The following is a 23,917-nucleotide window of genomic DNA, read 5'->3' as shown; positions in this document are numbered from 1 at the left end:
TTTCAGGATTAGACCCACAGTAGCGAACTAAATGCCCTTGGGAAGCCCTCAAAGCAGGGCATGAAGACAACGGCCCTCCCCCATTGTACTTCTCAGAAAATGGTGTTTAGAGGCATACTGCATCTGTAGGCTGCGTATAGCTATGTCAGCTAGTAGTCATTGAGACTTTTCCTCCAAAGATTTGTCTATGCTAATGACCATCTACGCTAATGGCCATCACCACACACTGTGGTAATCAGTTCCAGATTCCATAAATTAGTTGTGCACTGTGTGAAGAAATACTTCCTTTTCCCCCTCTCCTGAAGCTTTTGCCAATCAGTCTAGCTTACTGTTAGCTCTGCACTGAGACAGCAGTGCCGGTGGGGCTGGAAATGCCTGGGTCATTAGCAGGGGAGGAAAGTCCTCAGCCGGCAGTCTGGTTGTAAATCTGCCAGGCAAACAAGGAGGGAACCTGATAAGGGCCAGGCCTGTCTGAAGCTTACTTTCCAAGTCCGAAGTCCAGAAGCGAGGTCAGTAGAGGTCCGGGATCAATTGCCAAGGAGTCAGTCCAAGAGATGCTGCAGGGAAACTAGGTATACACGAGCCACGCCTGATGTTGCAGTCAGCAACAAGCTGAAGGCAAGGGGTGCCTTATAAGGAGCAGGTTTGACAGCAGGTGTGAGCCATCAGCGTTTGGGCCTTAAGGAGACAGGCCTGCCTCTCTTCTGCCTGACCTTCTGCTGTCTACGTTCTGCAGGTGAGGGGGGAGTATCCTGTTCACTGTCTGTGTCTGGCTGCAGGGCCTCTGCTGTATCTGGGGTGCTCTGCAGCTGAGGGGGAGAAGGAGCTGGATTCTCAGGAGGCTCCTCCGTGTCTCCTGCTGCTCCTGGGTCTGCTGCTGTTACTCCCGAGTCGTCCTCATCTGAGGAGTCCTCTGACGGGGCCATGACACTTACCTTCTCTTTAATCAGTTACAGTCTGGGATTTGTTGTTTAACAGAGCAATCAAAAACCCCTTTGCACTGAGCTGGGTGATGATGGATTGGCCCAAGGGATACCTGGTGGCAGTAGCCAGCAGAAAGCACTAAAATGTGCCTTTCTGGGGGAAGGGAAGGAGCAGGGCTGAGCCAGCCCAGAACCTGCGGGATTCTGAGCTGGCCTCACTGGTGCAATATCAGTAGGCCCAATCCAGGCTAGATAGCTGCGTCAGCTCAAGGCCGGCAAAGCGATCTGTCTGTCCTCTCATTTTCTGCTCCAGCTGCTGGAAGCAGCAGGGTTGCCAATTCAATGGTTGCTCTGCCGCTCCATAAAGCCCCATTAGGCTGGGTGAGGAGGGGAATTTGGATTGTTTCCTAAGAGAGCTGCTATTGTTACTTTAAGGGTCAAGGAAGTTATGACATGGAATGGACTGAACCACACCCTGAAGAAAAGGTCACTGGATGGAAGTGAGGGTGCACAATTAAGAAAACTGCCTTACTATCCTAAAGGATTTTATCTTTTAAGATATACCTAAGCACCATGAGAATCAAGTCATTTTTGTCCTTGCATGGCTTTTCATTTAGTTGATGTAATTTAACCAGAAAAATGTGTCCCATAACGATTGCCTGTGCCTGTAAACAGTTACGTGTAACTGCTGAAAGATCTTCCCCTTCAATAGGCCAATTAACTAGGATGACATTTATGAACAGCACCACACGGAAGTTATTACCTTGTCGTTTCCAGTCTCTGCTGCCATCAGAGACTCTGCATCCACAAAAAGATCAGATTCACTTTGGGCATTTTTCTGTTCCTGCTGACTACACAATTCCAGGGCATCACCTTTGTGCAGCAAGCTCTTCAGCAGGTCCACAAAGAGGGTGAGAAGGGAGAGAGACAAATTTGTGCCAAACTGCTGGAAAATCAGACACATTTCAGGATAAGAAAAACTTGGGGGAAAGGACTGAGCAAAGAAACTACATCTTGATGTGGCCTCGTGGGGCAACATTAAATGCTTGTTTAAAAAAAACAAAGACAAGCAAGATTCATTTGTCATACAAGCAAAATATTTTGCATATGCTCTTAAAACTGTGACATTTCTGTACAGCAAAAGGTTTGTTTCTGGCAGTGTATATTAAGAGCCAGGACTTGATATACTTCTCAGCTACATGTCCCTGTGGTGGCCAAGTACACATTTCCTGCCATGTAATGTGTGAAATGGGAATAAAATACTAGAGAAAGGGATTATAACTAATAAAGGCTGCTTAGAACAGGATGAAGGACAGAGAACAAAATGTCTTACACTGCTGAAATTCTCTACTGTTGTTCTTAGGTACAGCAGGATGTGCTTTGAAGCTAACAGGAGCTGCTGAGGCTGGAGCTGGGAAATAGCCTCACTGAGCTTCTCTTTAAAACTCTCTTCCAACAGAACGGCAACACCTTTCTGATATGCATTCTTCAGCAAAGAAGAAAATGAGGAATCCGGTAGCAGGCACTCATCTACACAGATACTTCTGCCTTGCTGGAACTGTTTAAAATATATTTCATGGAATAGGAAAATGTGGGGGAGGGGGGGAGAAGAGAGAAACACCATTACAAACTGTGATTTAGACTTTGCCTGAGTGGTGCAACTAATGAGGACCAACAGGTACCATGGATGAAATCATTCTATCAGCATCCAATCCTGGCTTCTATTGACCCCCACCCTCCATGCGCTTTTGTTTGGACTCACCCAGGCAACTCAGGGGCTTCTCAGTGATGATATCACAATTATGGAATTCTCTCCCACTGGAGATCCACCAAGCCCCCAATCTTTCTCTTTTTTGTCAGAAAGCAAAAACATTTATTTTTAAGCTTTTATTTTTTTAAAGGCATGACATATTGTACTATTGAGGTTTGTGGCGTTATTTTATCTTGCTGCCTTTTGTTGCATAATCATTTCTATTCTTGATATCATCATACTGAATATGTAGTGTTGGTGCTCTTATGTTGTATTGCTGTGGCTTTTTAAAATTGTAAGCCATTTTGAGTAATCTTTTAATAGGAAAACAGGGTATAAATATGCTTTTGAAAACTAGAAATGAGTCTACATTTACGGAGCCTCATTTACAGGAGCTGTAAAATGCAGCTGGAATATACCCTTATTGTACAAAGGTAAGAGTTTAATCTGTCCGCTTTTGCCTCAAATTATACCACTTTTTGGCTTGCTTACCAAAGCTTCCTTAGCTTGCTCTGGAATCCAAAGACTGTAATAGCAGTTGAACTGACAAAGCTGAGGAGAAACAGTGTGGAGTTCTTTATCATAGAGCTGAAACAGCAAAGAAAGGGCTAGGGGGTCTCTTTGAGAATGCAAGACGTCAGTGAAAACAGTGATGAGATACTCCACTATGATTTCACCTGTAAAAACAAACACAAAAGAAAAAACAGACTGGATCTTATGGCTTCTTAACTTGAAATATTCAAGGCCAATATTCACAGCTGTATCAAATCTCTTCACTGGTGAAAGGAGTACAGACTTCCTAATAATCCTAAATGTGCTGTTGTGTGACTTGGACACAAAAGGAACAGCCAATCAGGCATATTTAACTGAACTGAGCAGACAACCTCTGTCAAATGTCAAAACAGCTTCTGCGGCTCTGACCACCCAGATTTCTGAGCAATTCAAGAACTAATGGAAACTATATATTATCTTGAAAAGGTGAGATAAGTGACTGGAAGCCATCCAAAACTCATCCAGCAGAAGAGCTATACTCCACATTGCTTCAAGCATTATAGCATTATTTGCAACACACAAGCTAAAAAAGGTAAAGGTGTCCCCGCACTGACAGTGCGAGTCGTTTCCGACTCTTAGGGTGACGTCTTGCGACATTTACTAGGCAGACTGTATATATGGGGTGGGATTGCCAGTTCCTTCCCCGGCCTTTCTTTACCCCCCAGCATATGCCAGGTACTCATTTTACCGACCACGGATGGATGGAAGGCTGAGTGGACCTCAACCCCTTTTACCGGAGATTCAACTTCCTCCTTCTGCTGGAATCGAACTCCAGCCGTGAGCAGAGCTTTCGGCTGCGTTACCGCCACTTACCACTCTGCTAGATAAAAAGCAAAATGTTTGGATCTTGTGAAGACTTAAGAGTTGGTTTATGTACATCTTGATACCACTTACAATGTCAAGAGGTGCAAGTCCTGAGAACCTGGCAATTCATCACCTATAGAAACCATCTGTTGTACTGGGCAAATTCGAAAACTGAGCCCATTTCCAATTTTCTTTCCTGGTTCCTTCTTTTCCCAAAGAGTTGGGTCTAGATAGAACTGGGCTGACATACCATTAATTTCAACCTAATTTAATGCATTGGGAGCCCTTGAGAAACAGAGATAATTAAACTAAGCAAAACTGAAATACTTCACTCCAAATGTAAAGACATCCGCTCACTAACTTTGCCTGAAGAATGATTGTATCTTAATTTTTAGACTCTAATAGTAGGGTGAAATCAACAAGCAACACTTTATGGGCAGACAGAAAATGGCTGAGCTAATGAACAGGAAAGCTGAACCGATGAAAGACGAAGAAGGTCCACAGGTCAATGGTAGTGCACAAGTTTTGCAAAAGGTCCCAGTTCAATCCCTGATATCTCCAGGTAGGGCTCCTATCTGAAACCCTGACAAGTTACTGCCATTTTGTAATCCTGTGGTGGGGAGTCTTTTTTGGCCCAAGTGCTGCATTTCTGAAGGGCAAAGCCTCCCCACCCTTGCTCATGCAGTACACGCACGTGCAGCACACAGTCTGCAAAAAGCTTCCTACTGGAACCAACAGGAGGCTTATTCCAAACCTAATTACAATGGGGGCACCCCCGAAGCACTGCATTTAGGCTTCAAAAAGTAGCTGAATCTTAATGGTGGTACTGGGGCAGGGGAGGTGGGGGGTGACTGGATGGGGAGCTCCCCCCCCATGCCTCATGCAAGGTGGTTGTTCCAACACTGAGCTAGGTGGACCAATGGTCTATACAGCCATAGCAACAAGAAGCAGTCGGTCAAGGCACCAGGTTAGGCACCATCTTGAATTCTGGGCTTCTGGTTGAGAAAGCAGCTTGGGAACAGCAATATTTAGATCCAGCATGGTCCAATTAGTCTATAAGACTAAATTCCCCAAAATTAATGAATTGCATTCCATTTTTGAGAATTAGCCTGTGTGAATTGTCAACTTGCCCCCTGTCAGGTGAATTACCCTTAAACTGTCTCTTTCACTTGTTCTGCAAGCTGTATATCCAGGGGCTTTGAGGTGGAAATGACCTCTACCAACAGGAAACTTCAGTCCTATAATATGTAACCTATTTATTTATTTTATTTATTATTTGATTTATATCCCGCCCTTCCTCCCAGCAGGAGCCCAGAGCAGCAAACAGAAACGCTAGAAACACTTTAAAACATCTATTGGTTAACACACTGAAATATTTATAAACTTGATATGTACATTTTAAAAAGCACATACTTTTTGAGGAGGATGCATGCACTTTCCCCTCCTGCAGTTTCCAGCAACTGGTATTCAGAAGCATACTGCCTCCAACTGTGGAGGGAGAGCATAGCCATCATGACTAGTAGCCACTGACAGCCTTACCCTTCACTAAACTTGTTGCCTAACAACCTTTCCCATGGCAGCTAAAATTAGTATTTCCAAGTGGAACTTGGATGGAAGCTTTGCAGTTATTATTAAAATTAAAACACATAAAAGAAATATAGGAAGGAAATACCTCTTGTGTTTTCATTATCCTCGAGTAGCAACTTATTCCTGGCTTCTAAAGAAGCTGGGATGACAGCACTGAATGGAAAAGTGCTGGCAACCATGTCTTCATTTAAAGTAGATCCAATTTCTTCATTTAAGTCTTCATTGCCTTCCACAAGGACATCAATCATATCCAGAACATCTAGTTTGAAAAGGGGGGGAAAGCTTCGTTTAGGAAGATAGTTGTTTCTAGAATTCAAACCAATGAGCCAGCAGTCAAGAGAAGCAGAAGGATCTAAAGTATTAACATTATATAAAAGATTCACTAGAAATAGTTAAATCTGTACATATCATCCTTAACATACATGCACATTCAAGACAATCATGCAAAGATCTTAACATAAAACAATAAATTCTACTTGCAAGATTTTATAATAATATGGTGTGTATAACCCTTGAGCTTTTTGGTTCATCCTGATAAATCTGCCATGTCAGGTGTCTGTGTACGCACGCGTGCACATAGGCCTAGAAACTCAAGAAAGCCAAATTTGGGGTCTATTAAAATTTCATGTTTCTTGCAGGAATTATGTGAAGGTGGTCCATTATTTATAAATGAATGGAGTTAGCAAGTGATGGGAAGACTCAGTGGCTTCATTTGGGCATCATGCCTACATCATGGTTAAGTACCCAAACTTGGTGTGGACCATGGATTGTGATCAGTCAGCAAACCAATATCTAAAACCACAGTGGAACTGGAACCCCAGCAGAACATTGACACTCTGACCATATGAACCTGAACACTGCATAACACGGCAAACAACTGAGCATCAGAAATGAAAATGTTGTAAACCCCACCTACCCAAAAAAAGGGGCATGAGAGCAAAGGGAGGTAGGGACCTGGGAGTGAGTGAGGAGGGAATAAAGGATCATACTGTTTTATAGTAATAATCTGAAAACCCTAATAAACTATACATTAAAAAAAAGCACACTATGATTTGGTGGAATGCCTGAAATGGCAAATGGTAGCAACAACGGCCAAACCTTCTGCCAAACTATAGCCAATGTGGCTGACAATACTTTTGAGTTCCTTGTTTGCTGCCCTGGGCGCCTTTGGAAGAAAGGGTGGGATAAAAATTTAATCAATAATTAAATAAAGAGTACCAGTGTCTGGCCTCATTGAAATATATACATAAGCCTTAAAGGCTAACTTCAATAGAACCATTAATTGGTCTGAAAGTACAAGCAGCAGCATCCTGGCTCTTGACTGGGCATGAACAGTAACAGAGGAAGGGAGGGGCCTCTGTGCTTCTTAATCAACTGGAATACGGAAACCCAATCCCAGCCCTGTTCTTTGGAAGCAAACTCAAATCCAATAAACTCCCTGGACTAGCCTAGGATACCAAAGGCAAGCTGTGACACAAAACTCCTTTTCCACTTAGAAACACTGCAGATCTGTTTCAGCAAATGCTGTACAGCTTGAGAAGGCGACTAAGGCTGCAATACTATATCCACTCACTTGGGAGTAACTCCCATTAAATGCAATGAATCTTACTTCTAACAATGCATGGACAGGATTGCATTTTTAATGGTTTAAACTTCATGGAGTTAATAATTTCTGCCTATTTTCTGAAATGCTGGTTCCAGGAAATTCTTAAGAACAATGGTGGAGATTTGCGTAACGACTCCCAAAGTGACCATACCGTCAATGTGAGAGATGGGTATGCTGACATTATCAACATCTTGTTTAAACAAGTTAACCTGAAGGATGCTGGCTTCCTGGACAAGGTCTGCTGCCTTATCTGTGTACGGATAAGGGTTGGTCACTAGTTTTACCAAGATCTGCAAAGGAAAATGAGCTTTCGTCAGAAATGCTTAAAACATAAAGATAAGAGAGCAGTGCAATTAACTGTAGGCATTTATTTATTTATTTATTTTATATCCTGCCCTTCATCCCAGGAGCCCAGAGCAACATAAGGCAGGGCTGGGGAACCCATGGCCCTCCAGATGTTGTTAGACTCCAGTTCCCACCATCCCTAGCCAGCACAGCAACCTCTAGAAGGCCAAAGGTTCCCCAGCCCTGGCATAAGAGCTGCATAATATGTCCATGTAGCAGAACAAAAGACAAATAATTGCATGTTGTTGTTGTTATGTGCCTTCAAGTCGATTTCAACTTATGGCGACCCTAAGTGGGTGTTAGAACAAATTAAACCAGAACTATCACTAGAAGCTAAAATGATGAAACTGAGGTTATCATACTTTGGACACATCATGAGAAGACATGATTCACTAGAAAAGACAATCATACTGGAAAAAACAGAAGAGAACAGGAAAAAAAGAGGAAGGCCAAACAAGAGATGGGTTGATTCCACAAAGGAAGCCAAAGACCTGAACTTACAAGATCTGAACAGGGTGGTTTATAACAGATGCTATTGCAGGTTGCTGATTCATAGGGTCATCATAAGTCATAATCAACCTGAAGGCACATAACAACAACAGCAGAACAAAATAGCAGCACATGCAACCAGTTTTGTTTCATTGTTTTTCTCTCATAGCAATCTTTATTACTAAAAACACATGGCAGTTTTAAAACAGAACAGCATCACATGCCTCTTTGGCATGAGAAGGCTAAAGCTCAGCATGTGCATGGGTTATTCCCCACCTTCTACCTATTTCTTTTCTTTCTTTCTTTCCCCCTTCTATAGTCAAGAGACAAAATCCATATCTGCAAATCCCATTGATTTGGGCATATGTAACTACACAGGACTGCAGCACACATGATAATTTAAAAATTGTGGAAATTCATGAAGAGAGGGGGGAAATAGCAAGACCTTTCTTTTCTTTATCCATAGCGATTTTTGTAACAATATATAGTTCAAAAATCTTTAATGGTATTGCCTACCTGAAAAGGCTTCTATTTTTCCATCATTGCAACAGACAGCCACTCATTTATCTATACAAAAACAAGAGTCTTATGAAGCATCTTGTGGGCATTTAGGCAGTAGAACACCCCAAAAATATATTTGATATTACCTTGCAGCATACCTACACATTATTTTGTGTAGAAATGTATATTAGCATATAAAACATCGATCTCACATATTTGTCATGGGGCTCACCCTCAAATTGTCCCACCATACTCCCTTCTGTTCATGCCAGGGATGGAGTATCTGTAGCTCTCTAGGTACTTGATTGCAATTCCCATCATTCCTGACAATTGGCCATGCTGGCTAGGGCTGATGGGATCTGAGAATCCAATGGCAACTGGAAGGCCACAGGTCCCCGATCCTCGATTCACCTGATAAGGTACATGACTGAAACTAATTTCCAATGTGTGGAAATGTGTCCTAACATATAAATAAATATTGGGAGTGAGTGCAAGGGTTTACTGCAGTCAGACCCCTGACCAATGCTCTCATATTACTGAATTACAAATGGTACATTGTAATTTCGTTCTGTATATTTTATTTTGAAACACTGAAGCTCAAAATCAATTATTGTAAGGTGACATTGGTTTTATGTTGGGAACTGTTTGTAAGAAACATAAAAAATGGAAACATGTTGCTTGCATAAGTATTCAACCCCCACACATTGGTAGAGCCACCTTTCACTGCAATAACAGCTTTAAGTCTTTTGGGGTAGGTATGTACCAGGTGTGCACACAGTGTTGGAGGAATTTTGGCCCATTCTTCCTGGCAGATTTGCTCCAGGTCATTTCGGTTGGTTGGATGTCGCTTGTGGACCATGATTTTCAAAGAATGCCACAGATTCTCAATGGGATTGAGATCAGCACTTTGACTGGGCCACTGTAGAACACTCACCTTTTTGTTCTTGAGCCACTCCAGTGTTGCTTTGGCCTTGTGCTTGGGATCATTGTCCTGCTGAAAAGTAAACTTCCTCCCAAGCTTCAGTTTTTTAGTGGACTGAATCAGATTCTCTTGCAGTATTTCCCTGTAGTTTGCTCCATCCATTCTTCCTTCGATTCTAACAAGATGCCCAGTCCCTGCTGAAGAGAAGTATCCCCACAGCATGATGCTCCCACCACCATACTTCACTGTAGGGATGGTGTGTCTTGAGGCATGGGCAGAGTTAGGTTTGAGCCATACATAGCGCTTTGGTTAGGTTTGAGCCATACATAGCGTTTTGAGTTTTGGCCAAAAAGCTCTGTCTTGGTCTCATCTGATCACAAAGCCTTTTCCCACACTGCAGATGTGGCACTCTCATGCTTTCTAGCAAACTCCAGATGTGCTTTCAGATGGTACTTTTTGAGTAGCGCCTTCTTTCATGCCACCCTCCCATACAGGCCAGTGTTATGCAGAGCTCTTGATATGGTTGACTGGTGCACCATTACTCCACTCCCAGCCAGTGAACTCTGTAGCTCCTTCAAAGTGATTGTTGGTGGCTTCTTTCACAAGTCTCCTTCTTGTTTGAGGGCTGAGTTTTGAGGGATGGCCTTTTCTTGGCAATGCCTGAGTGGTGTGATGCAGCTTCCACTTCCTAATTATTGATCCAACTGTGTTCACTGGGATATCCAAACACTTGGATATTATTTTGTACCCTTTTCCTAATCTATGCATTTGTATTACATGATCTCTCACTTCTGTAGAATGCTCTTTGGTCTGCATTTTCCTTCCGATCCACAGCCTCACCAGTGATCCTTCAACAATGGGGTTTTTATCCTGAGAATGTGGCAGCAACTTTAATGGTTCACAGGTGGAGGCCAATGGTAAGGTAACTGTGTCATCTGTGTAAACTGGGAGCTTCCAAGCACAAGGGTTGAATACTTATGCAAGCAACATGTTTCAATTTTGTATGTTTCTTACAAACATTTCCCAACATAAAACCAATGTCACCTTACAATAATTGATTTTGAGTTTCAGTGTTTCAAAATAAAATATCATACAGAATGAAATTACAATGTACCATTTGTAATTCAGTAATATGAGAGCATTGGTCAGGGGTCTGAATATTTCTGCAAGGCACTATATTTCATGTGCCAAGCGCATTGATAATCTCATAAAAAGGTACATTAATTAAACCCATGCCTTTTGTGGTGGAGTAATTTCCTTAAGTAAGTGAGTACAGTCTGCAAACATCTGTACTTGAGAGAAAATATACAAATGATGTGTGAAGTACACAAGTCTAGTAAGTTCTATTCATGCAAGTTCTGTTTCTTAACCATCCCACTGCAGGTATTGATCACAGAGCTTTTTTATAACATTAAGCTAAGAGCTACCAAACAGCATGTTAGTTTTCCATGCTGAACACAGAAAATAATTTTAAATTGACATAGGCTGCCAAACATCAGGAGAACAAGCCTCTCCTCCCCCAGTCCTTTGCTCTCCCACTATCCATGAGCACTAAGAGAGTGAAAGTTCCCACCTCTGTTTTACATTAACTGCAGTTTAGTGTGTTTGAATATTGCACTGTGGTTAATCTTAACTATGCTTAGTGGAAACAAACCAGTTAGTTGAAACAAACCATAGTTTAATGGCTTGAAGTTGGCTTGCTTAAACTGAACATAAATTACCCACGGTTTGTATGTGTTTAGATGATACAGCAAGTTACAACAAATCCAAAATAGAAGCAAAAGTTTCTGAACTCCTCAAAGCCATGCTGGCGGTGGGGGTGGAACAGGAGCATACAAGCCAAGGCTTATTGCAGTTCATTTTCGTAATGCTAAACTTTGGTTGAATGTTATGACCAAACCAGCCAAATAACTCTTTCAGTTCAGAGAATGAACATAAGGGTACAATCCTCCAGTTGGTCAAGAAGCTACCACTGGATCCCTTGAGGATCCAGGAGCTGTCATAGCAAAAAATATAAAATACATCATATATGGACTCCCTGTCATTCAAGTATTCCTCCCACTGCAATATTCCATGGCAGCCTATGGGATTTGGTGCAGAACCTTGCATAAATTCAAATATATCCCTGAAAAATACATTTGAGCAATCCTGCAGTTAATATGCATTTTATATGCCAAGACACACTTCCACAAAAAATGTCACAGGTGTCAGCCAAAGAGACAATGGAGTGCCCTACAGCCTAATGTCCACAATTTACTTTAAAATGTTTCATTTTCTGTTGCAATGGCTCAAAAAAAGATACTTTTTTCATTAGGAAAATAAACAAACCCATGTATTTTGGTAACAGATCTCATTAAAACATACACAAAACATGAATGAAAACAACTGAACACATATTTTTTATTCCCACTCCTCCTAAAATAGTGTATTCTTAAATATTTTGGGGTGTCATTGAAGATGGCAATGTTATCTTTGGATCATTGATATTCATTCCGATTCTGTACAGAAAAGACTAATGTCTTCCTAGAAATAAATATTATGATGCTTATTTTTTTAAGCATTGAGGTGCCTATAAAGTAATCTTTCTAAGACCAGGCCATGTTTTTCCCGTATGCTAAGCTTACTGACTGCTTCCATAAAGCTCATGGTGAAAAACAATCTTTTGTCAACACCACCCACTGTAGTGGAGATCTCTAACAAAAGCCTTTTTCTATAACTCATTTCCTTTGTTCCCCCTTCCGTGTTGAGCAGATATGAGTTCTCAGAATTCATTCATGATTTTTTGAAATGTTTTGCTCTTTAAAACAACAAAAGGTAACAAGTCTCCACTTATGCTATTCTTAGCATTATTAATCTGGCTAATTTGCACATTGATTACCCTTTCCAAAAACTGAATCACTGCTTCCTTTTTGACTTCTGCTGTGTTATCCAAATGTTCAAGCCACAGTTCAAGTTCCTTCCAGGTGTACTCAAATACTCCACTGTCATGTAGAACCTGTTTAAAAAAACATTATTATACCAAGCTTTCAGCTGCTATTTTTGTATGCCAGCTCTCATTTTGGCAGTTTGGTTTAAAGTAAGAACAGCAGCAGATAGCAGGGTAGTTTTTACCACATATTACATTTAACGGAAATGCAAGTTACTCAAAAGAACATAAGCCTACTGTGTTGCTCCCTGCTTGCCATTTTCCTTTAAGGCCCATCTTGAAAGAGGCTTCCATTCCAATGCCATCCACTGATACTATTATAAACAACAAATGAATTGTGGGGAAAATAGATACGGAAGCAATGTTACACGCCCCAACTCAGTTAGAGACCACACGCATACAAAACATACTTCTCTCACACACAAATCCCTAGTTTTATGGGGAATCGCATTTGCAAACAGTTTCTCTACTTTCTTTGTTGCAGCTCGTTCAGTAGCCGGGACTATGCAAGTGTAGCCCTAAATAAGCTGCAATCACATTATTTATTTATTTATTTTATTAGATTTATATCCCGCTCTTTCTCCCAGTAGGAGCCCATCAATCAGCTGTTCAGAAGGTGGAGCGAGGGGTTGAATTTAGTCCTGCCCTCTACCTTCAATTGTGAAACAGATGATAAACCTTGGGTTGCCTTACCTATTTTAATTTCCACCCATCTTCTGCATTAGGCTTTATAGTAATCACCATCATCCCTCTGTTGCAATAAAAAGTAGGATGGGAAGCAAACTAGGGGAACCACATGGAGGAGCTGCATAACAAGCAAGTGTGTTTTCTCTTATTGTTCCTGAGTAATTCAAAAGTGTTAAGGAAGTAGAATTGGCCTTGCAGTCACCCACATAAATTCTGAACCTCTACCCGTATAGTAGATTTCATTGAGTATCAGTCCACTCAAAAACAATTGAAGCAAAACCTGATTTCCATATGCAGTGTATATTGTGTCTTCTAAGAACAGCACATCAGTATTCACAACCTATAACCAAATCCAGTACCATGATAATACAGAATCTGAAGAAAGCATCAAGAAAACACTAAACAACTGAACCCATTCTTGGGAATATGGCAAGCAGACTGCAAGTGGTACATTGTTTGGAACAGAACAGGATATAAATACAGCGTTCATTCATATTACTAACTCCTAAATCCAACTTTCTAAAGCGTCTTCAACATTAACAACTTTTCCGTGGGATAAAAATATTTTGAAAACTAGATGAAAAAGCTCACCTTAATAATCAATTTCTTTGTTGAGGATTTGAGCTGCGAATGGTTGCTTGTTACAAACATTTTCATCAGTAAATAAAATACTGATCTTTCACCACAAACCTTCTCAGCTTCATCCTAGAAAAACACATTTTTCTGGTTACATTTCATGAAACTGTTTTGAGTCCCGCCACAGATATTGATGCTGAAAGCCCTGTAACTGATAATCTACACAGAGCTTGAGGCACAAGATAAAAAACTAATTTGGAAGTGTATGACAATTCAACATTTTCACACCCCTACTTAGTCCAAACATAAAAGCAAAGAAAATCTTGTAGGTCCATAAGAAAAATTCCAAAATTTGCAGTTAAGCAATATTTTTATAGAAACAACAAAAATGTCACGAAATAGGGACCAAGTTTTCACGTTCTTCAGAACTCTTCCATCAGGCTGGATGTTTAAACCTGATGTTAAGTGGGGAGGGAGAAAGCTGTCTTGATATTAAAGTCACATATTCTGCATTTGTTTTTGTGTACCCTGGAAGCTCTACTGAATAAACAAATTAATTTATTTTTTAAAGAAGTTTAGTCACGTTCACATGTGATGATAAGCCAGACTTTCTGGCTGATTGTGGTCAATCAGGAACAAGTGCACACTGCCCAATTGCTACACTTCTTCCCTGATGCAAGAAAGTCCTGACTTCTCAGTACGTCTAAACCAGGAAAGTTTGCTGTGCCCTAACTAGCTCAGCTGAAGCCATGGCAGTTGCTTGTGACTTGTTAGGCAGCAACAGACCACAATCCCTGGTTTGGATGTAAAGAGAAGCCAAGGTTTCATGGTTTGTTTATCCAGCTTGCACCAGGGAGCAGCAAAGTTGGAGTGATCAGGCACTGTGTACCCGCAAGTTTCTCTTTCCTGATAAACCACAATAAGCCAGAAAGTCTGCCTTATTGTTATGTGCAAACATGGCAGTTGTCTTAAGAAGTAGGTGGAGACTGCTCTCCTAGGTGTTATGCAGGTTTCAAGTTGTACCTAGGATTGCCGGGATAAGGATGCAAGTAATGGCTAAGCCCCCATTTTTGAAAATATAATAGTTTTGAAAGCAGTATAGCACCTACAAGAACCTCATGCTACTAAGTCTGCAATCTTTACTTACATTATATGGTTAAACAAGATTTTTGTGTCTTCAGCTTAAAGCCAGCTTTCTCTTTCTTCTTTGTTCAACAACCAGCCTGATGAAGAGTTCTTGAAAACCGAAAAGCTTGCTTGCCACTTTGTGACATTTTGGCTGGTGCTAATAACCAAACATGAATTTTGTAATTTCACTTTGAATAGTCACCTGGCCTGCTGTCAATGCTCCTGTCTTCATTCAGAACCTCATGCAGTTAAGAGAACAGTCCACTCACTAAATTTTTCAGCCTCCAAACCAAGTTGGTTTGGCATACCTACTGAAGGGCAAAGTGGTATCAATGTCCCAATACATTTCACAATATACTCTTTCATTTAGCGCATGTGCACTTTACATGGGTACCTAAGAGGAAAAATGAGCATACTCCCTGTTAAAATGGAAAGAGAGGCTGTGGGCACATACATGGGGACAATTGGGCTCCTCCTGGGAGGAAGGGCGGGATATAAATCTAGCAAATAAATTTTTCCTATCATTTGCAAATCCACAAAGTCACTACTTCTAAATGCCAATGTTCAGAAGATAAGACCACCACCTCTTCTGCAGTAAAATCAGGAAGAAGCCCTTCAGAAAATATCTGTACACAAAACAGAATGGTGCCAGAGGATGAAAATTGTATAAGCTTCTGTTTGAAGAGCCAGGGACCAGAGCTGGTGTCAGGCATGCCGGGGCCCTTGGGCCCCAGTCTGCCCTGGGCCCCAGCACCCGCATGCACACCACACCTACCTACCTACCTTCCACGATCTGCAGCAGTGTTGGCTCCTGCCTCTAGCACAGATCACGGAGAGGGAGCTCTCAGACACCCCCCCTTCTGCCACGCAGGCCCCACCTACCTCTCTCTTGACATAAATGCTGGTTGCGCTGCAAGCGCAAGCCTGCCATCAACGAAGATGGCAGCCGAAGTTTCCCTAAGGGACTGATGCTTCTGCCATCATCTTGGTTGATGGCACACATGCATCACACACGCATCCCTGCCATCAACCAAGATGGCAGAAGGGGAATCGGCCCCTTAGGGAAACTTCCACCGCCAACCAGCATTTACGTCAAGGGAGAGGTTGGTGGGGCCTGCGCAGCAGTAGGGGGGGTGTCTGGGAGCTCCCTCTCCGCAATCTGTGGCAGGGGCGGCAGCCAACACTGCCATGGATCATGGGAGTGCTACCCACCCACCCTAAGGACTCTCGGCCAGGGCCCGGCCAGGGCCCAACCTGGCCGCCCCTGCCAGGGACAGCTCATGGCATTTGAATTAGTTTAGCCTTGCTGTCCCCTACAGCAGGGACAGGGAATCTGTGCCCTCCATATGTTGCTGGACTCCAACTCCCATTACTCCCACCAGCATGGTCAGTGGTCAGGCATGTCAGGAGTTGTAATCCAACAATATCGGGAGAGCCACAAGTTCCCCATTCCTGCCTCTATGGCATGCACAGAGTTTTACTCCTGTCTCTGGGACCAACATCCACTATTTTGATGTGATGTGAATATAACTGCTCACAACACACAAGTCTCCAGCCAAAATAGCATGTGGAACTGCCTTAAAGATAAGGCAAGGATTAGGAAACAAAAGAGGAAAGCACATAGCTAGTCTTAAAATGTAAGACAAAAACAACCCTCATACTCCCACCTGTATTTTGAACCAGGAAAACTTATTTGCAGGCAACTCCAGAGCCACCTTGAGTATGTGATATTGTAGAACAGGAGGGATCTCCTGGCACAGTCCTTTTTCAGTAATAATACCTGTGGTTGGAAAATTACTTTGATTATTATATGATGCAATCCAACATGTATTTGTGCCAGGTTGGGGGGTAGTCGGATGTGGTGGACCCCTGGCTGAGCCAGCAGGCTCCTGGCATTACTGGGCTCCACCGGCAGAGACCCCTTGTCCCGGCAGAGCTGCAGCACCACCAGGACCCTACCAGCACAGCCAGGGATCTGCTGGGTATGGCCAGCCCGGCAGAGAGCCAGTGGATGCCCCCAAAAATGGGTGTTCTGTGAGCAGGGAGGAGGAGGGGCTGGGGGGGGCTTACGCAACATCTTAATTGCATTTGGGGCACTCCTGTGGGTCCCTATCCGGGCAATATTTCCGCCAACGAAAAGGTAAGTATAGGAAAATAATTACAATGGTGTTTAACAGACAGTGCTTTCTTACTGATTGGGGTATTCGTCGGAGCTGGCTTTTGTTTTTCCATTTGTGCTTGCTGTTCCTGACTGAAGCAGTGTTCAGCCGGCCTGGTGGCACACACAGAGCTTTCCGCCAGTTCCTCCTCTGCCAGCCCCCCTCCCGCCAGCTTCCCATGACTTGGATTGCTCTGTTATTTTATTCCATATGCATTATATTTCCAGGGCACGTTCCATAAATTCAAACAAATCAATAAAATACAGAGCATAAAACAAACTCAGGAACATCAAGGAGTTTAAAAGAGGTTTAAGCACTGCAACACGAAATAAGGAATTACAACCCTGGGAAAATACAAAGGTCTAACACCAAAATGTTATCAGGTGAGCCTTTCTGGGGAGAACATTCCAAAGGCAGGGGATTGTATCCAGTGTTGTCATTCTGCTTGTATAATGGAACATCCCTCTCTTCTCTGCTCCCCTGTAGCTCTCCGGGCAGGCTCAAGATGTGCTCTAGTGGATTGGAGTACCCTTTGGACCAGATTTGTCCATCTTGCGCAGTACGGTCGTCTACACTGACTGGCAGGGGCTCTCCAAGGTTTCAGGCATAAAGTCTTTCACATCCTGCTAATCCTTCTAGATGGAGATTGCACTAACTGAACCTGGGACTTTCGATATGCCGGAACAACCCCTCTTCAACACGAATGAGTTTTAATGTGTACCTTATCTCATAATTTTAAGGACACTTAAGTTACCTTTTATTAATTTGCTAAAGTCAAAGTTGCTCTGTGTTACTAAGTGAGGAACGGCTTGCTGATAAAGGCATATCACGTGAAGTAAGACAGCTTTCAGAAGAGTGGTCTCTGCATCATCTGAGCCTGGAGAGTAAAATATATAACAGATTTTAGAATATTATTATTCTTATTGAAGACATAATACAGTCTGAAATTGCAGTCAGGACCAAGGGTAATTCAAAAAGTAACCAAGTTAAACCAAAATCATGGCATTCAGTTTATAGATTCAGCAGCTTAATCCTGGCCCCCTTGTTTTGGGGCTTGGAACTGACTCGGTTCCTTGTACAGGGACAGCAACCCCCATGAGCATCGCTGTGTTAGTAAAGGGGACAAAAACCCTACACAGTGAGGTACTAATGCATGGAATGTGTGGGTAGGGCAGATGAGAAGGGAAATGAAGGTGGCAGGGCTGTTTCTTCGCCTATCTTAAGAGTCTTCAAAGTATTCTTACCCCTTCTGTGACAGGAAAAAGGGACAGAATGGAGAGTGGTAGTGGTGGTGGCGAAAATGGGGCACTGCTAGGCAATCCCACTTGCCTGTTGCAAGCCTTTGTGCAGCAAGAGCTGAAGCTTAGGATAGGACTGTAACTGAGCTTTGAAAATCCTTTCAGGAGAAATGACAACGCTGAATTCTTCATCCAATCAAATTTGGTACTTGCACACTACTTGCAGAATATGCATAGGCTGGACTTTGATTATCATAGGGTAACTCAAGACATTTCTTGAAAACAGGAGCTCAGTTTCTAGAATTTCATTAGATGTCACTAAAAGTGTCACTCCTAGGTCATTAACAGAGTATGTCAAAAAAAGGAACAGAGCCACTGTGACTCATCAGATATGAATCATTATTAGTGGCTGTTCACATGCACATTGGTAAAATGACTAAGGCTTTCCTACCATGCTCTCCATTTGTTTCTTTCCCCTCTGTTATTTCATCCACAATAGAAGCAGCATCTGGACCACTCCTTTTCTCTCCATCTTCTTCCTTCTCTTGCTTTAGAAGTGACTGCCAGACTGCTACTATACTAGTCATATCTGGTAAGAGCTAGATTTTTTTAAAAAGAAGGCTAGAATCAGCTACTAAATACTGTTATACAATTGTCTAGGACTAGAACATATGTATGAAGATTTGCTTACAAAGCAGGAGTATAAGAGGAAAGGCAGAACATCCTATACAAATTCATATAAAAGGTTACCAGCCATTAAATTAACCTTTGTGCTACTCTAATTAATCCCATATATGAACATTCACCTTAGCTGGTCAGAACTAGGTTTAAATATATTGGCTTACAGTTTTTAATACTAATTACACAACAGTTCCCAGTACATACATATAATTCTTAGGATGTATATGAATTCTTTTCAAAGCAGAGAGAGTTTGCTTAGTTCAAAGGTTCCCCAAAATATATTTTTTTCTGAGTCTGCTTTCACAGACTAAATTTTATGGTGGGGGTTGCCTATGTGGTGTAATTCAATAATGTCTAGAGGACAACTCCCATCATCAACACCATTGGCCATGCTGGCTAGGGCTGATGGGAGTTGTGGTCCAACAACATTCAGAGGGCACCATGTTGGGTACCCCTGCGCTATGGGATGGTTCAGACTTAACTCTGAACTACAACTGAAACCATCACAACAATGACCCTAGCCTCCCCTTGGGGTTCTACATTTTCTCCCACACTCTGGCATGATCACAAGAAGGAATTTGGAAGTATTTGCTTCTGGTTTTGATTAACCACAGTTTGTATTGTCTCCAAACCCAGAACAACTGTGATTAATTTTAACTGTGGTTAGTGTAAACAAGCCAAGCAACAGTAAAGGTTAGTGACAATTTAGGGTGCAGATAACATACTAAACTGCAGTTAATCTGCATCAGAAGACTAAAGGAAAGCATGCAAGCCCAGTAGGAGGCTCAACTTGTTCTCAGTTTAGCATTATGTCTGAATACAATCTATGAAAGGCTCCAGTTCTAACAAATAGAAAACTATTACCTTACCTCTATCTGTACAATATGGCTTTTGGTCTATAACTGTTGCCCCTTATAATAATAATAATAATAATAATTTAATTTGTGGGTCGCCTATCTGGCCAATGGCCACTCTAGGCGACGTACAATTTAACAACAATACATTACATCATAATAAAATACATCATAAAATACAATATAACAATAAAACAATAAAACAATTCCAGTACAGAGTAGTAGGCTATTCGTCGTAAAAATTTAACCCTCCCCGGAAGACCCAAAGGCCTGTCTGAAGAGCCAGGTCTTCAAAGCTTGGCGGAATACATTCAGGGAAGGGGCATGTCGAAGGTCATATGGGAGGGAGTTCCAGAGAGTGGGGGCCGCCACTGAAAATGCCCTCTCTCTTGTCCCCGCCAACCTAGCTGTTTTAGTTGGCGGGATTGAGAGAAGGTCCTGTGTGGCTGATCTTATATTCAATACCTATTGAAATATCAGGAAAATGCCATTCCCCTAACCTTGTATCCTTCCCAATCAGGCTTCCACATTCTGAACTTTGCATTTATGGAAAGTCTATTTTTGCTTCTCTGCTAATAGGCTTTATTAGTTGAACATACCCTGGTATTGTGAGAACCGCAACTTAAAAATAATAACTAGTACCCAACACGGAAATGATTTCAACAAAAACATTTAATAAATTTAAAACATTTGTAACACAGTTTTTAAGCTATTAATGTAAATATATCTGGATATTTATTTCCTTAGCTGTCAGGCTACAGAAAAGGAAGAAATCTTCATTGTGTTGAAGCATTTTTTTGCTACACAAAACTGCAATTCTACACCACTCAGTATTATTACTTTTTACCTTGCTAAGTGCTTCCCTGTATTGCTGGATGAATTCCTGTATCATAGATGGTGTATAGATTTCTGACTTCTCCCATATTTTCTCATTTAGACAATACTCAATGTTTTTCAGTGCTCTTTTCAAAATAGTTGACATAAGTGAAAAGATTGTATGTTTTACAGTTTTATTGGCTATCTAGAAGAAAAGAGAAATAAACTGTTATTGTGCTTCTACCTCATCTTCCCAGGAACTGTGTGCCACAGCACTGACCTCCCACTAGTGGCATCACGGGAGATGCCTGAACTGACTTTCTCATGAGTGGAGTCTGAGGCAAATAGTCCCCTCCACTGCCAGCAGCAAGAAGACACATTTTTCTACCATTGGTTTAATCCACACAGCTCCAGACTGATCATTACAGAGTTTCTGTTAAGTCAGGCTTACTACTCTTGAGGAGAGGGAGAAAGAGCCCAACAGAGCACAACTTTATGCATGTTTGCTTAGAAGTCCCACTGCATTCAGTGGGATTTACACACAAGTAAGTGTGCACAGAATTACAGCCAGAGGCAGCCCAGGAAAGTGACCATTAAGTCTAGCATCTAAAGTTACTTAACTATGCCACTGACTGAGCTTGGTGACTAAATAGGAATCTGACATTGGGATGCATCAGTCTAAATCCAACTCTAGCCACACTACCACAACTGTCCTCTGCAGTACAATGGGCTTTGTCCCAATTACTCGTGCTACTGGAAAGAAGCTCTTATGTGCAGAAGCTAAATAAGTACTGAAACAGATGGGCTAGTGTTTGGACCAAGGTCTGGCAAATATTCAGTTCCTCTCCACAGTTAGAACTTAAGAGCAGCCCTGCAAGGAACCCAGCCATTACCTCAACAGCAGACAGCTACTCAAAGGGAGAGGTAGAAACAAAATCCATGTCTTCGGCAGTTGATCATACTGCTAAATGAAACCGCTTGTTCTTAAACAAACAAGGAAATGCTATTTTCCTGCGTGAAATAACATTTTTATTTACGGTATGGCTGAGTTTACAGGCAAGCCAAGGTTTAGTATTATGAGAATGAATCTGTACAAGCATCAGGTTTACATGCTCCTCCCTAATCTTGAATGACCAGTAGGAGATCAGAAGTTTCCGATTTCATTTTTGAATAACCAGAGTTTAGCATTAGGTCTGAACTCTAAACTGTAGTTAGTCTTAACTATCACTTGCTTATAACAACTCAGCTTCATAAACCACAGACTGAAGTTAACTATGGTTTACCAAAACATGGCAAGACTAACTATAGTTTGTCTGAGTTCAGATGCAATGCAAAGCTGTAGTAAGTGAAAAACCAAGGCAAAATCTAACAATATCATCCTCACAGCCCCACCAGAGGGGGGGGGGGAAGGACACAAGCCCGAGGTTTGCACAACCTCATTTCCATAACACGAAATGCAGGTAATGAATTCCTGTAACTATCAGAACCTTCAGTGGAAGATAAGCTTTAAAAAGTACAATGCCAGCAAAGTTGCTTAGTGGAACCAAAAGCCTCCCCTCTCAGATGATGAAGACAATTTCTTACATTTAATCCTTGGGTGAACATGGCTTTATTACACACTGCTGGAATGGTTGTCACCATGACCATTGAAAGCAATCTTGGAAAAGGAATAAATTCTGTGGTTTTAAAAGCAGTAGAAATCTCTGGCTGAGCCTCATAGATCTGAAATTTTTGAAAAAACACATATTGTTAAGCCGGTATTAATAAGACCATGGCCTGTAAAGCCAATCCAACTGAACCCATACAAAGGTTGTTATCTGACAAAACAGTTCTAAACAGGGCTGTGGAGTCGGTATGCCAGACCTTCAACTCCGACTCCTCTACTTTTCTACTGTCCGACTCCGACTTCTTTCATAAATGGCAAATGTATATTAACTAGTAATAACAAATTTACTGTAGTAAAATGGTAGCACAAGGCATTTAATCACCACCATGTGAATCCAGAGCTTGGAAAAGTTACTTTTTTGAACTACATCTCCCACGAGCCCAATCCCTGGGGCTGATGGGAGTTGTAGTTTAAAAAAGTAACTTTTCCAAGCTCTGGATTCACATGGTAGTGATGAAATGCCTTGTGCTACCATTTTACTACAGTAAATTTGTTATTACTAGTTAATATACATTTGCCATTTATGAAGGAGTCGGAACATTTCTACTGACTCCAACTCCAACTCCACCCAAAATTGCTCCTGACTCCGACTCCATGACTCCGACTCCACAGCCCTGGTTCTAAATGCCCAGTTCCACATTAAGAGAAGAATATTCAGAGTTGTACCCAATTGGTGTCCATCTGCTGTTCCTTTGATCCAGCAGAGCTATCCATCAGCAGAACAGAGATTGAGGTGAACCTGCAGCCCCCTCCCACACTTTAAAAGACGATTAAACAAATCATGATGGCTGTGTACCATCTCCAGTAACATGAGGCAGTATGCCTCTGAATACCAGTTTCTGGGAATCAGGAGCGGGGAGAGTGATGTTGCACTCATGTCCTGCTTGTGGGCATCCCACAGGCATCTAGTTGACCTCTGCGAGAACAGGATACTGGACTAGATGGACTTTATATTCTTATATTCCAAAGGATCCTTCAATCCTCCAGAGCAGATTTTGAGATAGGCTGCCGGAAGAGAGCAGTTGTCATCAAAGACTGCCTTGATCCGTGTTCCATCAATGGAGGGCTCTACTGGATCAAAGAGCCTTCTCATAGTGAAGGAACCACAGGATACAGTCCTTGGAAGTTAAAGACTGACAGTGGATGGCATTAAAATAGGAAATTTGCCAATTTTATTGTAATGAGGAAGGCACCAATATGACCCTAAAACCAATTATGGTGCTGAAAAAACAGTCGTCTACAATGTCAAACGCTTGGTCCCTAGGGGACCTTCTTTTCCCTTGACCTGGCACTGGAAACCAACTCAGGCCTGTGTGCCAGAACAGCAGCCATTGGCATTCTTGCCCTGGGAAAAGCATCTCCACGTGGCACAAGAATGGCAGAGAAAACATTGGAGGAGCAAGGAAAAGCCATACTGCACCTTCCTAGTGCCAGTACGCATACAGTAACATATCTGCCCTGGTTCCTTAGGGGAGAGTATAACTGATGTGGTCCTAACGTCTGCCTGATTATTAAAAAAAACAACAACCAGGACTAGGCTGCCCAGATAGTAGCATATTCTGCAGAGCACCCATAAGTTCTATTTCCATTGCAATGTGAAACTTCAGGAAAAAATTACTACCAGCACACACTGCTGACATTAGCTCTCTGATGTTTTTGCTATTTGGCATGTTGATATTTTGTGATTTTTTAAATTTTATTTATTTA

The 23,917-nt window shown here is 41.9% G+C and overlaps 1 protein-coding gene across 4 annotated transcripts in view; it reads right to left on the bottom strand.

Moving 5' to 3' along the window:
- The window catches only part of URB1 (URB1 ribosome biogenesis homolog), a 78,715-nt gene that overhangs the window by 33,060 nt on the left and 21,738 nt on the right, over positions 1-23,917 (bottom strand). For 3 of the 4 annotated variants that reach the window (XM_061627820.1, XM_061627818.1, XM_061627822.1), the window contains exons 10-21: positions 22,129-22,266; positions 20,576-20,749; positions 18,645-18,792; positions 17,710-17,832; positions 16,464-16,576; positions 13,684-13,797; positions 12,358-12,474; positions 7,374-7,512; positions 5,702-5,875; positions 3,166-3,350; positions 2,257-2,481; positions 1,687-1,869 (exon numbers count right to left, since the gene is read on the bottom strand). In XM_061627820.1, the coding sequence (XP_061483804.1) occupies positions 1,687-1,869; positions 2,257-2,481; positions 3,166-3,350; positions 5,702-5,875; positions 7,374-7,512; positions 12,358-12,474; positions 13,684-13,797; positions 16,464-16,576; positions 17,710-17,832; positions 18,645-18,792; positions 20,576-20,749; positions 22,129-22,266 (1,833 nt within the window). The remainder of the gene's footprint in view (positions 1-1,686; positions 1,870-2,256; positions 2,482-3,165; positions 3,351-5,701; positions 5,876-7,373; positions 7,513-12,357; positions 12,475-13,683; positions 13,798-16,463; positions 16,577-17,709; positions 17,833-18,644; positions 18,793-20,575; positions 20,750-22,128; positions 22,267-23,917) is intronic. The other variant, XM_061627819.1, reaches the window with a different exon arrangement.

The sequence above is a fragment of the Rhineura floridana genome, chromosome 5, assembly GCF_030035675.1.
Source record: "Rhineura floridana isolate rRhiFlo1 chromosome 5, rRhiFlo1.hap2, whole genome shotgun sequence".
Classification (NCBI taxonomy): domain Eukaryota; kingdom Metazoa; phylum Chordata; class Lepidosauria; order Squamata; family Rhineuridae; genus Rhineura; species Rhineura floridana.
This window is presented reverse-complemented; position numbering and strand designations above follow the sequence as displayed.